The following is a 17,690-nucleotide window of genomic DNA, read 5'->3' as shown; positions in this document are numbered from 1 at the left end:
CAGTTTAGGTTTTTTTATGCTATTAGTTAAAATAAACTGTAAGGGGAAGTTGTTTTGCAGCGTGCTTACCAAACCATAGGCAATAACAGTACTAATGACACAAAAGATGCACCGTAGAGAAAATAAATGACAAACAAACCACTTGCCAAGGCAGACCTGAAGCTGAAGGATCAATTCACACCGAGCAGAAATGTGGTCTGTTATGTGACTAATTGGCCAGTAAATTATTTGAAAGCCAACAGCAGGAGTTGTCGGATACCTGCTCGTAATGGAAATGAGAGTGAAATCAACGAGCACAAGGCGAGATAGTTCAGAAGAAAATGAGGTACATGAAGCGAAACGGAAGCGTCACATGGCTGACTTTTCATTAGCGATGACAAAGTTTGTTTCCAGATTCTTCTGTAAATATCAGAGTCAACACAACACAATTTGTCAACACAACCACTGTTTGTGTACGTGTGTTGTGTGTGTGTGTGTGTGTGTGTATGTACGTGCGTGTGTGTGTCTGTGTGTGTGTGTGTCTACTCAGGGTACAGACGAAGATGAGCAAAAGCTGAACAAGTCCATTTCTCTGTTAGAGAGCCAACACCACCACCTACTGCACTGTCTGGAGAAAACCACTGTGAGTGCACCTTTCTCTAAACCCACTATGTCTGTGTATATATTACACTTGCATATAAACTTAACCCAGGTATAAAGTCATTCACTTTCATCAAAAGGACTGAACCATAATAATAACCACATCCAAAAGTTGCCTTGTCACAAGCTTCTTCTTGCTACTGTTTTTACCCTTGAACTCCCAAATCCTCCACAGCACATCTAAAAAGAGTCTGCAGGGAGTTTTATGATCCCCAAAGATGTCGATCATCGTGACAGGGATATTTTCCTGCTTTGTGCTCTAGAATCGGTTGCCAAAAATGATTCACAATGTTTACATGACAGTTTGGCACTTCTCACGAGAGGCTGGGTGTGAACAGAGGTTAATCATCAGTCTTCACACAGGGATTTGGGTTTTGTAGCTGTGCAGATTCCTACTAGTCAGTCAAAAATGGTAAATGGGCTCCGTGCATGAGTCTGTGAATGATGCCCGATTATTCAAGTCACTGTTAATTACTCAACTTAGGTGGTAGTCTATTTGTTAGAATTCATATCCTGTATCGCTTCAGGCTCTATGTACCCCCTGTTTTCTATTCATCCAGTCACTCTCTTTCCTCTCTCCAGGCTCATGAGTTTGTGGACGAGCAGATATACGAGCAGAACTGTTTAGAAACAGCGCTGCAGACCTACCCCTCACGCAGCCCCTCCATATCCAGCCACAACAGCTCTGTGGGAACCTGCTGTAGCCGCAGGGTAAAAAGAAACAGTCCCCTGCCTAATGCCAGCACGCCCACCACCGCCCATCCCATTCCCACACACCACGGCCCCCTGCAGGAGCTCAGCGCCATCCACATCCAGTGTGGCAACCCCCCGTCCCACGGCGCCAGGTGAATCTCAACAGCAGGAGCACAGAGGCACTGACGCCAGCAGCATCAGAAGGGAGACAGAGGCTGAATAATGCCAGCTTTATGTTGGGGAACAACTCAGCTGCCCACAATACTTCCACTCAATGTCGAAATTATGGAACAACACACTTTCTCTTTTGCTGCAACAATTATTTTATACACCAAGGTTTTTTGCTGTTATATTTGAAAACCTTGGTAATAATGTGTCTTTTTCAGAATATTCAATATAATATTATAATAGGCTATTTACTGTATTTATTTATTAAATAAATAAATACAGTAAATAGCCTATTGAATTCTTCAACTCACAATATAAATACATTTTATTTATATTGTGAGTTGAAGAATTCAGGGAGGTGGCAACTGTGCAGAGTTTATTTGGTGAAGATCTGAGGATGGGCCACGTGTACTGATTTCCACTGCAAGAGGAAAAGATGAATGACATTAAAACAAAATACTTAGATTGCTGCGAGAGATAAATGTCAGCCTCTTGTTACTGCATGTTAATGGTTAATGTGCTGTTTCTCAGAGCTTTGGTTGGCACAAATAAAACCCTGTTGGTTTCCTTATATCACTGGACAAAACCAAAACTGTTAAATGTTGGATACAACTGGTCGAGTAAGAAAAATGTCTCCAGTAATTTGTATGAACTTACTTAGATGCAGGTTTAAAAAGCTAAAGTGTAACATACAGTGTGGTCACTAGAGGGGGCTGCAGGAACATTGTGCAGTATAATCTGTTAATGACACTTAACATACTGTAGGAATAACATAATCCCTCTCAATTTCGGTAACACTTTACAATAAGGGTCCCTTAATTAACGTTAGTTAGTACATTATTATGCATTAATATATAAACTAATGTGTTAATCAATGCTGAGTAATACATACATAATGAACTAATTAATAACTTTTTAATGTATTAACTAACTTTGAGTAGTAAACATTCATTAACTGCTTACTAATAGGCTACATTAATTAATGTGTTTCCTAATCCTAAGTAATACATAATAATGATTGTTAATATATCTGTAAACAGTTAATTAATGCTTAATAATGTACAAACTAACGTTAATTAAGGGACCCTTATTGTAAAGTGTTACCTCAATTTCTTTAATTAGAATTAATTAGATTCAAAAGGTAATAGTAATATTTTAAAGCAATGCTTTTAATTAACAATAACAGTAGATGAGAAGTTCAATGTTGACAGTAATTAACAGTAAGAAATAACACTAGTTTAAAAGAAAAGATGCTATAGAAGCTATAAAATATGTAACAATTCAGATTCATGGGATCCTGTGAATAAGATGTAAAGAGTGTTATCTAACATACTGTATGACTCAATGTAAAGTCAGGATTACCTGTGTTTCATCACAGCTCAAAACCTGGTTACATTCTCTTCTCTACATATTGTTCATACGGAAGTCTCTCTCTCTCTTTCTTTTTCTCTAGTCGATCAAACCTCAACCTGAAAACTGACGACAGCAGCAGGATCAACTGCAAGGGTGGCCGAATCACCACGGCGATCATCAGCCTCCCGACGCCCCCGGCTCTGACCCCCGACGGCGACGGCCTCCACGGGCCGCCGCAGAGGAGGCCGCCCCCGCCCCCGGGCCTCCCCCCGGCCCCCAGCATCCAGACCACAACAAGCTCAGCTGGCTCCAACATCGTTAAAGTCTCTGCTCTGTGACTCTCTAGGCGACGGATGTGAGTCAGCACAGCAGGAGACGTAAAGAAGAGGAAGAAGAGAGAGGAGGAAGAGGAGGAGGATGGACAACAATGGACGCACCATGTCCTGTCTCACAGGTGTCAACAGGGAGAGCGCTGTTCTCCAGAGGAGTCACCAGGTGATGTTTAAGAGAAGACGGTCACTGAGGTAGAGGATTGTAGATAGGTGAACCGAGAATCACGCGCTCGTCTTGTCGTGTATGTACAGTAGATACGGACAGAATCGCTGCATTTCTAATAGTTTCTAACAGCAGGACAGATGTTTCACAGCAAAGTACTGTGAAAAAGATCGAGAGACATTGTGCAACTAGCATATTCGTACATCAGCAGATGCTACAGTATCAACATGCCACAAATTTACAGTAAATTTAAAGTGAATTCACGGTGAAATAGTGAACGGGGAGATGTTTTCGTTGATTTAAAATGTGTTTAAAGAAAGACAAAGAAACGTGTTGACTGTGTTGACTTGAATTTGATTGGTCTTGTTTGTGTTACGTGTTGTTCGTCTTTAGTATTTTTGAGGGAGAAAAAAAATTGAAAACTGTTCATTTTCTTTACAGCATCATTTGAAAAGTCACAGCATCCAATGCTAATAGTCTGATGTGTCAGACACTGAAGAGAGTTGGGGGTGTGGGATGGAGAGGGTCTTTGTTTTTCAAAGGACGATTGTCTCCGTTCATCACGTCAAAGACTGAAGCCAAACTGTGCTGTTTTGTTCCTTCATGTTTCAACATTTCTGACTGGAGAGTGACTGCAGGAGGGTGAGGCAGCCTGACACCATCTTTCAGACATCTGCTGAGGTGAAACGAGTCGGTGGTTCTCAACCTGATGGTCAAAACCCCCTGAAATTAACCACAGAATGACCTTCAAGTCAAGGTTTGATACTTTCATTAAAGGACAAGGCCACTGTGTTTCTATGTCCTGCCGTCAGCAAATCACATGAAGAGACCAACAGTGAATTTCAAAACCTGCTGACTTGTGTCATGTTTCCTTTTTTTAAAGAAACAGTTGGGAATTGTAGCAAACATATTTTAAACTGTGTATTTTTAGGGACCATTTTCAGCTGCAGATTCATAGAAAAACTGTGTTCATCTTTATCAAAATTGATGCAGGCAAGCAGAGATTATCTAATAGAGCTCTATGGCACACAGGCCGCAGTCTCTGGCTACAAAGAAAGTAGTAGGTTTAATTCATTGTTGGTTTTGGTCATAGGATTTGTTAACAATAACAAAACAATCACCTTATCCTTTAAAGAAATTACATGCAGTATTTTTTTTACCATATAACAACAAAAGCCTGTGTTTATGAATGTAATTTGGTGTTCTTTGTCCTGTGGAAAAATAAAAAAGCTGCAAGGCGTCCTCCACACGCCAAACTGTTGTAGGCGGAGAGAGAAAAATTCGACACAATGACAACAATGTGTGTATTCCTCTTGAGCATGAGTGGGCATGTTAGGTACTGAGTGCCAAAAAGGTTGAGCACCACTGTGACAGCAAACAGGAACAGGGCCAATTCATATTCAGTTCAGTTTTTTACAAACTAAAAGACTAAATTTGATGATGATAAAAATGATGATTTTTGATTGTGGAGTTTTGAAATGCACTGTGATGGCTGGAAAAATATGTTCTCTCTTTTTCTCTTTTCTGCCTTTTTACCTTTGTATGAACTTTAAAGGGACAACGAGGAGTTTTGGAAAGCGAAGTGTTTTCACACTACATTTACCATGAGCCTCCGCGCGCACGGTGAAATCCTTGGACCGGCACAAGACAGACGTCTTGCCGAGAATGTTTTCATTCATCAAGAATGAAAGTCAGAGGTTGGAAGACGATCAGATACCGTCATAGTTCTGACCATAAACGGCGATTCGGCAGCGTTATTATCATGACCCGCCGGGCAGCGTCCGCGAAACCGAAAGTAAGAAAACGCTGGTTGGCTCACCCAGCATTTCCGCCACTAATTAAAATAACAAAATAACGATAGAGACAAAACGATATATTGATCGAAAATGGAGCCATTAACAAGTGTGGGTAACGTAGATTCATCCACATTAATATGAGACTTTTTTATAACCAAATACAAACTCCTCGTTCTCCCTTTAAGAAAGCATAAAAAACAAGCTGGTCAAGACACAGTGCTCTTTCTGGTATTTCCAGAAACAGCCAAACCCTAACTACAGTGGTAGCATGAGGTGTGTTGGGCCTATATATTAATTAATATTGACATTAAAAATAACTTAAATTGAATTCATCCGTTCTTCTGGGCACCACTCTATTCAGGGAAGGACAGATTATACCATCAGTTTGTTACTCTGATTAAGAGTCAACATAATATCTACAACCAAAACTTCCATAACAGCAGTTAAAAGCAGGCCAGGATGGTTTGAACTGCTGCTCAGCAAGAAGGTTCTGGGTTCGATTCCCAGCCTGGAGCTTTTCTGAGTAGAGTTTACTTGTTCTCCCTGTTCCTGTGTGGGATCTCTCCGGCTTCCTCCCACAGTCCAAAAACATGCACCATAGGTTGATTGGCCACTCTACATTGCCCGTAGGTGAGTGTGAGGTTGTTTGTCTCCATGTGTCAGCCCTGTGATAGACTGGTGTCCAGATGACAATGGGTAGCTGATAAATGGTGAAGGAGCTGGTGGAGGTAAATGACATTCCCTTTTGTGCAACATTTAGACCAACAGGTGTCAGCTAGTATTATAGCTGCTGAGGCTATAAATTCTACTTACTGCTGTACAGAGTGCAGTAGTTGGTCATCAGCATGCCTGCAGCCAGTGGTGGACAGTAACGGAGTAAATTTACTTGAGTACTGTACTTAAGTACATATCCAGAGGATTTGTACTTTACTTGAGTATTGGATTTCTTTAGTACTTATTACTCTTACTTGAATACATTTCCAAGACAAATATTTTTACTTTTACTCGAGTTAATTTCTAGGAAGGCTGAAAAGTACTCGTTACTTTCCAGGTCTGCACTTTTTTTTTCTTTTTTCTAAAATCCTATTGGACACAAGCTGTGTTTGTCAGGAAACCCTCACCCCTAAAAGCAAGCAGTGCAGGTGGTTTCAGAGTTAATTCTCAGAAACAAAAGTTAAAAGGTCCTTCAATTCATTTAGAAAAAATTATAGTAATTGATTGATGTGAAAAATAAGAAATTTACTCTTACTTAAAGTAAATTTAAAAGCATGTACTTTTGGATACTTAAGTACCTTTAAAAGCAAGTACTTTTTTACTTTTACTCGAGTAACATGTCGACTGAGCTACTTTTACTTGTAACGGAGTAAATATTGACCAGTAGTATTTGTATTCTTACTCAGGTACTTGGGTCAAGTAGCTACTCTGTCCATCTCTGCCTGCAGCAGAGAAGAGGTCTCAGGTAACAGCAAGGCTTTGTTGGCCCTGAGACACCTTATTTCACATGTGTTACACCAGTACTGGCTGGCTTTTAGGTATCTGGGCGGGTCTCACTACAAAGTGTGGAAGGTGTTTAAATTCAAATTGTTAACATTGAGGAGATTGACAAAACCAGCCAGCCCCAACTCAACGTCTAGTTACAGCCCTTTTTCTCAGAAATGTTAAACACATAACATCAGTTTTGCCTCACATTTTCTCCAATTTGTATTAGATTTGCTTAACTTGTAAGACAGTGCTGAAAGCCCAGATGTGATGAAATCAGGGAGTGGGGAGAAGCATTTCCCACTTTACATAAGGAGCTGATGCTGAAGAACAATCTCAGCTCTATCCACTAGATGGCAGCAATGATTGATTGAAAATGAACTGAACCTTGGTCTGGTCTGTGGCCTTACTCCTGTGTGCAGATATTATTTATAGGCCTACCTGCTACACACATTGTCGCTCATGTGATGTTGATAGACGCCTGGTGTTTGGAATAGTTTGTGAGTACTTGCCAAGTGTGCTATGGTTATCTGTATCAAATAAACAATGTGTTTATTTGTCCTTTGGTTTCTGTTTTGCTAAAAGTGAGAGCTTACCTTCATGTGTTCTTTGATCATGGAAGTGAAGTTGTTTTTGCCCGTATCGGTAAACTTTGTGTTGCATTTCTGTATTTTGTCACGTTTTACAACCAAGGTGAAAGCTTTGTGCCAAAACGGTCACTTTTTCATCCTCTGAGTACTCTCTATGCTGCTATATAAAGAACTACAAACCCTTTAGATAATTTTTCTTCTCACTGTTATTGCTAAAAATAGCACGCGTCTGCTCGGTCGTGGTGTTCATAACTCGGATCTTGGTTACCGCTGAAACAGTATCTACACATTAGGGCTTTGTGCAGTAGCCTATCATAGGTCACCATCATGCTTCAACAGTTTTTTAGAGAAAGCACTTCTCTCACACCAGTACGACTACAGTACCATGATGACTCGTCATTATACGATGGACTTGAACTCTAAAGGATTGTGGGGGTCACTTTTTTAAAAAGTCTTGGCATTGCTGTTTGTGTTGTTTCTTATCTTTTTATCCTTTTGAACTGAGCTTTTATGTCTGTTTGCTGTGTATACAGTATCCTGTCGGTTTGTTTGTTACGACTATGAAATGTCAGATGAAAATTAAAACCTAACCACACAAAATAAAGCCTTGTGTTTCTTCTCGTGCCCGACACCGACATGGAAGTATAGCTGAATTTATACCCTCGGCGTTGCAACACATTTCAAAACTTCAACCACCTGAGTTTTTAAAATAGACAGTTTTTAAATCAAATGTATTTTAAGAGAATACTGTCAAATACCACCTTTCATGCAGTTCAAAGCAGACAAGCAATGTACTGCTTTTCCACAGAGTTATTATGATTATTATTATTATTATTACATTTTATTGTATTTCTTTTTCTTGCCTGTCACTATTTGTTTCAACGTTCGAAAATAGGCACAAACCAACCAACACGTTTGCATTAGGTTGCAGGAGACACTCTGACAAATAAAAGTAAGAAATCAAAGCTACTGAGTCAGATGTCATCATGTAATCTCTGCATTGTTCTGCACCTACGTCTCCATTACTCCCTGTTCTGGCTCAAGCTCTATGAACAAGAGGCAGCCACTGACATCACCACCTGCATCTTTGAAATGTCCGGTAGTGTGGTACAGTAGAGTACTGTGAAAACATTTTCAATTTGCATCCCTCATGCACTATCATGAGGAAAATGTCTGACCAGCCTAAAATCCATTCTGGATCATGAAACAACCATAACCATACAGTCACTCTCCCTTGAGAATCATTTATACGTCTCTTTATGGCAGCATTATGTTCCACATATACACATATTTCACACTATTAGTTATAAGCGTGCAAGCCTCTATGCACATGAGTCCATGTGTCACTAGATGGCAGTGTAGGTCCCCTCTTTCATTGTACAGTACAACAGTACAACACATTTTCTATAACCAGTACACCATTATTTAACATTTTACTATCAATGCTGTTTTAAAAGTCAAATTAATTTAAAAAAAAAAAGGATGAACTGTTAACCACCGTAACAAGAGAAACACTTTAAACCATTGTAAAATAATAAGTGTTATGAATATTTAATACAGTTTTTATTTTTCAGGAAATACCGTTTTGTCTAGACATCTGTTTTAAATTCTTTTCTCTCTCCTCTCTCAGTTTTTTGTTATGCAGGAAACGCAAATTGATAATCAATATTGTTTGATTACTGCACAGAACTGATGACACATTTATAGTTTATTTATAATACCTTTCAATGGGTTCACAATCATATTCTTTGATGATCTCCAATATGAGACCTGAGGCCAAATCAAAACTATGGTCACAATGTGATGATGAGGTAATGTGAAAAACAAACATCTAAATGTTGTAATATAATATGATGCACAAAGCTTATGTCATGTTGTGTTGCCGACACACCTGTGATGTGACACACCTTCTTTCTTGTATTAAACCAGATGCTGCACCTGGAGCTCAGTCTCAGCCACATAAGTAATTCTGACGATCATCCACAGCTTATTACCTGTTATTAGTGGTCGTCTGGCTCATGCCACCACACAGAACAGCTGAATGACTCAAACACACTATGACTAACTCGGTTTGGAGATTTAAAAAAGAACTTCACATCAAACTGCTTCTCAAATCAACTTTACAATGACTCACGCACAACATTAAAGAAAACTAAATCTTGAGATGAGAGCATGTTAGATTTTCTTCACTCTATTAGTAGGGAGGTTAAGCGACTTTTGACTTCAAGTCATGATGCAAAGGTCCCCTTTGGCATGGAAGTACCTTAGGGTCATACAAATAAATCAATCCAAAGACACAAGTGAGATCACACTTTGTATCCGAAATAAACACGTTTTTAAAATGCCTTTTTTTAATTGAGAAAACGCATGTTAAAAGCACATTCCATTTAGAATGTCCATATAAACTACAATGTTTTCAGCTCCTGGATGTGATCTACAGCTTATTTGTGACATGATTGCAATATTTCAGGATTGTTTCTCAGTTTGAATGATGAACAGGGATCTAATGCCTTTCAATCTGTAGGGCGGACTGACATAGGAAGCCTAAAGTCCAGTCAAGACGTTCCATTATGGCTAATTTAAAATAAGAAATAAAGATACTGTAACATCATGAGATTGATAAGATGAACATTAACAAGCATTCACAAAAGTAAAAATCTACCAAAATAATGAAGCTTACCAGTTTATCAACATTACTCTGAGAGAGGATCTTAGCCAGCTATACTGCGCTGGTGAAATAAGTCAGTCCTAATCATATGCTTTATGTGGGAGCTGCGAACCTAAACTTCCCTAAAAGCTGAACATTGCTTATTAAGGGCGCTCTACACTAAAATTTGTTAGTTTACTTTAGGAGCACAATGTAAAATGATTTCAGTATCAGGTTATATAAGCCTTAAATAATGTACAGGGTCCAATGTGACCAATCATTACATTTGAAAACATTTTTCCTTTGACCTTAAGTTGATGTATAATATGACCCAGAATGGGTCATACATGTAAATTCAACTTTTTTAAATCAACATACACAAGCAGTAACTAGTTATAGGTAGGCCTATATTTTGACCAACACAATATTTGGCTAATTGGTCTTTCCTGACACTACTGTGATATGAATTACATCTTATTATACAACAAGTAGTTCCGACCAAGCAATCTGATTGGTCAATAAGACATTTAGAACGTGCTCAAATCAGCATTACAGCACGCCTAACTCATCACTAAAAATATTACTCCGCCAAGTCTGTGGCAACATTGTATCCATCTCCATGGCAACATTGTAACTGTCAGAGCTGGAGCAGGAAACGGCTGAAAAATACGCTACAAAATGGATCCGTTTGTTGTTAATTTAAGCAATATTACCCGAGAGGGTGTGCTTTAACGTCATTTGAGCACGACGGTGATGCGGTCAGGACCGAGGCGCTTGCGCCGAGGTCCGCAAGCATCACCGAAGTGCTCAAATTACGTTTAAGCACACCCTCGAGGGTAATATTGCGATTATACAACAATTACCAACAAAATAAAGCGTATAATTAAATAAATATTCATGTTGATGGACGTTTTGCTCTCAAAATTTAAAGTTTTTTGCGAGTGTGCTTCCCGTTTCCATGGAAATAAATCGGGTCTGACTAATAACTGAAACACAATCAGTCACGTCAGTAGACTCCTATGTGTAATGGAACCTAGTTCACCTCTACAGCAAATAGTCCGAACCTTAGTAACGACCTAGCAACAGAAATGATTTTCTAGTCCCAGATGAGTGAACTCTGAGCTGACGTTCATGTTTTAACCAGGTTTTAACGCGGTCTCGGACTTTCCCGAACTAAATCAACACTGCACAAACTCGCCCAAGTTATAACAAAGATTTCGTTTTTTTCCTTTCACAGATGTAGCTTCTACAACCGCAAACTCTGCATGTAAATGAAGCTATAGCGCCGTGTCGCCGACACAATAGAGAAAGCCAAACGATTACTCCAGATTATTTAAAAGCCCCAAAGGCGCAAGCAAGAGAGAGGGAGAGAGAAAAACATACAGGTAATCACCTCCGTTTTATCCAAAGAAATATTCAGCTCCAGGCCATATTTTAAAGAAACATATTCACCGCGATCACAACGAGTGTCTCTCCGACTTTGTAACGTTACACACATGGGAGGGATCAATCCTCTCGGCTGCAACGGGGAAGTTTACAATATATTAACAAAAAATAAAATAACATAATTGTTCTATAAATGTGACGTTGGCAGCTGTCAGGAACACCCTACAGGAGGTCAGTGTAGTTTGAGATTTATTTTCACGAGTAATAAATGACGTTTCTGAAAATAAAAGGGGAAAAAATCCATGTTGCCATGGAGATGTGTAAACAACATGACATGGCGAAGTAATATTTTCAGTGATGAGTCAGCCGTGCTGTAATGCTGATTTGAGCACGTTCTAAATGTCTTATTGACCAATCAGATTGCTTGGTCGGAACTACTTGTTGTATAATTTGATTTATTTGGCGGTCTCAGTTTGGATGAATGGTTGGAGGAGGATGAGAAGAACCAAATGACAAAAGAAGAAAGATTTGTGCCCATGTCACATGAAGAGCTCAATCAACTGGAATTGTCCAGGAATGAACAGACCACGTCCCGATCAACGTCTTGGGCTGTCAGATGTTTCCAGGAATTTCTGAAAAGCACCAAGCAGGACGTAGATTTTGTAACTGTTACAAAAGAAGAACTAAACAGGATTCTTCGTGAATTTTATGGGTCAGCAAGAAACAGCCAGGGTCAGCACTACTCTATCAGCAGCTACGTCGGATTGAGGGCAGGCATCAACCGGTACATCAACGACCCTCCTCTCAGTCGCGCATGGTGTCTAATGCAGGACACTGAGTTCACAACGTCTAACAACGTGTTTAGTGGACTCATTAAGTCTCTCAGGAGAGCGGGCCACGACAAAACTGAACATCATGCCGCGATCACCGAGGAGGACATGGTCGTTTTAAGAAAATCGGAGGCAATGAATCCAGACACAGCGCGGGGCTTAGTAAACAAAGTGTGGTTTGACATCCAGTTACATTTTGGAAGGAGAGGAAAGGAGGGTCTGAGAAAACTAACGCCTCAATCCTTCGAAATAAAACGCGATTCAACAGGTGGGTTTCTCAAAGAGCCACACATATTATGCATACCGTAATTATTTTTTTTATTAGGGTGACATCAGGTAAATTGGGCCATCAGGTAAAATGAGCCAGTTAAGGTTTGAGCCTCCTAGCTTTTTAAGTTTTAACAGGCAATGGCTGTAAATGATTTCAAATTGTTGCTACAACTGTACTTGAAAAAAAACAATTGATTTGAGTGGTTTCTGGTTGCTGTTGTGGGTGGGACAATGCTTTATATCCAGCCTGCTGAGGAGAAGTGTGCGAAAAGTGGCCTGGCAAACAAATTTCACTTGAAACTGATAAGGTTGATAACTCCGTAAAAAAACAGATCTACAATAAAAAATGTGATTTATAATACACATTGTGATTCCCCCCATTGGATAGAATGCAAAATTCTTGCTAAGCTTACTTATTTTTAATTTAAATGCATTTTTTGTGGGTGGCTCAATTTACCTTAATGCATCATGGTAAATTGAGCCATGCATTTCAGCTAAAATGGGCCACATACAAAACACAGAAGTTACACAGAAATTGAGGGTGCAAAACATGTTCAAAGTTAGATATATATCCAAGGTTGGTCAGTGCCACTCATGGTGCCATTAGCACTGTGGGGGAAAAAATGGCATCTATAATGCCACACACACACAGTAAAAGAGCCTATAACATAGTCAGTGAACAAAGAGCATAGCAACAACATGATCATGTAATTTTAAAATGCATTTTAAGATTAAAAAATGTCTTCAACCTCTTATGTATTCACTGTTAATGTTAAGTTTAGTGTTGTAGTTTAGTAGTAGTGTCAATTAATTATTAAAATTTAAATGATTTCTGCTAAAATTACTGTGTTGTTCTCTCCTGGCCCAATTTAACTGAACGGCTGGCCCATTTTACCTGAACCTTCATCGTACCTCGAGAGGGAATATCCCGATACTTTAACTCTCATAATTCCAAAATAATTATACTTTTTAATTTTTTTTTCACACAGAAACATTTAAGAGACCTATGTCGGTTTTTAAAAATATCAATGGATTTCATGCATAGCGTTTTTGATGGTCTTATTAATCGTTTACCAAAAAGTGGCCCATTTTACCTGACTTCACCCTATGTTGTTATTATGTGGTCAAACTTACCTGATAATTCATATGCTTTTTTAAAGGCACCAAATATGTGACACTCGGCTTCAACGAGGAGACAAAAAATCACAAAAACCACCATGAAAGGGACCGTCAAAGCAGGAGAGGCGCAATGTTTGAAGACCAAGGGAATGAATTGTGCCCGGTTTCATCATTTGAAAAATACATTTCAAAAATCCCCGAAGAAGCCAAAGCGTTCTACCTCCATCCAAAAAGAGGACAAAGGTTACGGGACGTGTGGTACTCGTTGGAGCCGATGGGCGTTAACTACCTGGGTTCAATGCTGTCGCGTATATCCAAAGAGGCAGGAACATCAGTGATATACACAAATCACTGCATCCGAAGTACCACCATCCAGAAACTGGCAGAGGGTGGACTCGAAGCCAGAGAAATAATGACTGTCAGTGGACACAGGTCTGAGAGTTCTCTCCAGAGCTACTGGGCACCTTCTCTGGATAATAGGAAACGGTGGAGTAACCTGCTGTGCGCTGGCCAGGAAAACAAGAGACCATTGGAAGGTCGCTCAACCACATCACCTGCTAAACGGCAGAGCTCCAACATGGACTTTATGAGTTACTTCAACAACTGCAATTTTAATGGCAGTATGCAAGTGCATTTCTATAATAATAATAAATAAAGTGATAAATCTGAAACGTTTTAGCCGAGAGGGTATTCCCTTCGGTGTGAGACACGTAGCTATATTGTGACCGGTGAACATGTTTTTTTTATTTTTTATTTTTTTTAAATATAGCCTAATAGAAAAAAAATCATCATCTTTGTTATAACTGTAAAGTTGGGATATGTCTGGGTATTACATTTAGTGCATATGTCTAATGTATTAATAGTTTTGTTATTTTGTAGCCTGTATTTGTGTAGTAATCAGCTGTTTCCCCCTGCCTGTGATTGGTTCAGTGTGTGTGGTAGTGGTGATTGTTTGTGGTTGTCATGGTGATGATGCCGGTCAGTAAAGTGGAGTGTAAACAAAGTCTGTCTCCGTTTCTCCGTTTCTCCGTTCCTGTTTGTCTGTTTTCCTGAGCATCAAGACTCTATACCACCACAACGAACCCTCATTCTACATAATCTTGGCTATAAAAATAAGCATTTTTTGTTTATTTGAGCAGTATTGATTTAGTTAGTCCGTTAGTCCGTTAGGGAAAGTCCGTCAGAGAGACGCTAGATAACAGCGGTGAAAATAAAATATGGCCTGGAGCTGAGTTGGATACCTCTACGTTTCTCTCTCTCCCTCTCTCTCTTTGCAACTTTTGGGCTTTTAAATAATCTGGAGTAATTGAAATGTTTGGCTTTCCCCATCAGCTGTGTCGGCGAAAGTCCGCGACCGCGTTAAAACATGAACGTCAGCTCAGAGTTCACTCATCTGGGACTAGAAAATCATTTCTGTTGCTAGGTCGTTACTAAGATTCGGACTATTTGCTGTAGAGGTGAACTAGGTTCCATTACACATAGGAGTCTACTGACGTGACTGATTGTGTTTCAGGTATTAGTCAGACCCCATTTATTTCCATGGAAACGGGAAGCACACTCGCAAAAAACTTTAAAATTTGAGAGCAAAACGTCCATCAACATGAATATATTTTGATGATACATTTTATTTAGTTGGTAATAGTTGTATAATCGCAATATTACCCTCGAGGGTGTGCTTTAACGTCATTTGAGCACTTCGGTGATGCTTGCGGACCTCGGCGCAAGCGCCTCGGTCCTGACCGCATCACCGTCGTGCTCAAATGACGTTAAAGCACACCCTCGAGGGTAATATTGCTTAATTATTTAACTACTTGTAGGCTATATTTGTTGCACTCCGTCTGATATTCAACAAATCAGTATCAGTATAGTTTTATTAATGTTTTTACATTAATAAAACCCAATATCCTGTCACACAATCAGCTCCATGTTGTCTCAGAAGCTGTAGATCACATCCAGGAGCTGAAGGCATTTTACATGCGTTTTCTCAATTAAAAAAAGGCATTTTAAAAACGTGTTTATTTTGGATACAAAGTGTGATCTCACTTGTGTCTTTGGATAGATTTATTTGTATGACCCTAAAGTACTTCCATGCCAAAGGGGACCTTTGCATCATGACTTGAAGTCAAAGGCCTATTTTTTGGGCTTAACCTCCCTACTATATCGCTGGTTCAGGAGTGCAACAACATGGCTCTCAGCTTTTAACCAGAACCAAAAGACATGACCATGACATGCTAGTCCTAGTGTCTTTACGTTGACTCACAGTATGTTTTAGATCACTTTTACTCTTTAAAACAACGACAACAAAAAACTCTACTCTTCAAGGCCCTTCGATTAGCACCATGTGAGTCACTGATATATCTCCAGAGACCTGGAACTGAAAATGACAGACAATCAGGGTCCTGATTTTATCTGAGTTTTTAATTGATTTGTCTTTCACGCTGTCTCTTAATTTCATTTTTATAATTTCATCTCATTTATTTTTATCTGACACTACTGACACATGGCTTTATTGTTTTATCCAATGACTTTGCTCTTGCTGTTGAAGCTCCCTGAAACTTAACATGTGAAATATGCTTGTTGTTATCAGAAAAGTTGATTAGACTTTTGATTCCCACTGACACAAAACGTCAAAAACATGCATGTCTATCTGTGTAGAAAATGTAGGAGGAGAAACGGGGCCGGAGGAGGACATGCAACATACCTGAAACAGAGACAGTGTCCTTCAGCACCTTAAACCTATAATGACAACAGGACCAGTCCCAAAATCTACTTCTAACACTGACCACTGCAGATCCTGTGGTGACACATCCTGCACTTTAGATGGCAGTCTAGCGTCTCTGGTAACCTAAAGACTACAAGGTTTATTTAAATGGGACACACTGTGAAGAGACATGTGTGTCAGTAATGCAGATAAACATCATCATGTATGTCCTTCACACCATGTCACCACTGTTTTACACAATTAGTGAGAGGATAATTGTACTGCAGTGGAACAAGAAGAGGAATGTCATTTTCATAATTTTGATTAATTGGTCTATAAAATGTCATATAATCACTATAATTACCTGTCATAACACATGTTTTGTCTGACTAACGGTCATATTAAAAAACCTAACCTTACATAGAAGACAATGAGAACACCTCAATTTTATTTTTACTTCAAAATGTCTCAGTGTTCAGCAAACTTTTATACATGTTTCGCATGTAAAAACAAGAACTGGGTGATTAAACTTAATGACTACATCAATGAAGTTACTGCATTCCTCTTATTCTTCTCATCGGCCTCTTTGTGAGGTAACAGCTGCTGCTTCTCACCAGTAAACTCAGAGCATTGATGTGGTTTTACTCCATATTTAACACTTATTACACAACGGGCAGACACTGCATCATCACTGTGCTTTGCTCTTGTTTCCTCTAAAAACATGAAAGCATTACATCCCATCCAATACTCTCACTGCTCCAACGAGGAGAACTGTTACAGTAAGGGAGACTAAGACCATTAATAGATCTGTTGCTTCATTTCTAGGAACTTTAAACAGAGCTGAATCAACAGCTACTGTATCTCTCACCCCACACAGACTGTCATGCACTGGTGAATTCACATGATACTTTGTGGTCATGTCAGCTTTGACAGAGTGCAGTTTTATCTTTTTAGTAGAGATGTTTCCATTATTGGACACAAAACGTGCAAACCTGTGGTTCTTCATGTGAAGTCGGCAGTCGGAGAGAAAAACATCACATCTAAACCTGCAACACTTCATACTTCAGAGTTAATCTCTTTTTTCCCCCTCAGACAGGAGGGATCTGTAGCAGTTTCTGTTTACAACCAAAACACTGGCGGTGTATGTATGTGTAATAACATCTATGATACAGAGTCTTAACACCACAGGGAGTGGTTTTTCATTGCAGAGACAATTATGTTTTGTCTTTTGCTTGGTGCTTTGATTCATTCCTGGCTTGAACACACAAAAAACGTAAGGATAACCAAACAAGTCATAACAGTGGGTGAGTCAGTGAAAGGATTATAATACTTTCTGTCTGCAGTGATGAATAGTAAAGACAGTTTCTGCTGCTGCATGTGCTGCCTGAGTCTCAGTGCTGAGTGATCTGAGGAGACATTTCCTTATCCAGTGTGTGTTCGCTGACAGCTGGGAGGAAGCAGACACATGCACAAGAGGCAGCTGCAGGTCGGGGTCACATTTGGGATGAGATTGTTCCGATAATC

The 17,690-nt window shown here is 39.5% G+C and overlaps 1 protein-coding gene across 1 annotated transcript in view; it reads left to right on the top strand.

Annotated features, from left to right (window-relative positions):
* LOC310985729 (A-type voltage-gated potassium channel KCND3-like) overlaps positions 1 to 3,191 on the top strand; it is a gene marked incomplete at both ends in the record, with an annotated part of 90,075 nt that extends 86,884 nt beyond the window's left edge. Inside the window, 3 exons of the mRNA XM_083971355.1 lie at positions 530 to 622; positions 1,222 to 1,484; positions 2,954 to 3,191. Of these exons, the coding sequence (XP_083827481.1) occupies positions 530 to 622; positions 1,222 to 1,484; positions 2,954 to 3,191 (594 nt within the window). The remainder of the gene's footprint in view (positions 1 to 529; positions 623 to 1,221; positions 1,485 to 2,953) is intronic.
* Positions 3,192 to 17,690: the final 14,499 nt, after the last annotated feature.

Source organism: Trachurus trachurus (genome assembly GCF_905171665.1).
Source record: "Trachurus trachurus genome assembly, chromosome: 5".
Taxonomy (NCBI): domain Eukaryota; kingdom Metazoa; phylum Chordata; class Actinopteri; order Carangiformes; family Carangidae; genus Trachurus; species Trachurus trachurus.
The sequence above is the reverse complement of the archived record's forward strand: the minus strand, read 5'-3'. Positions and strand labels throughout refer to the sequence as shown.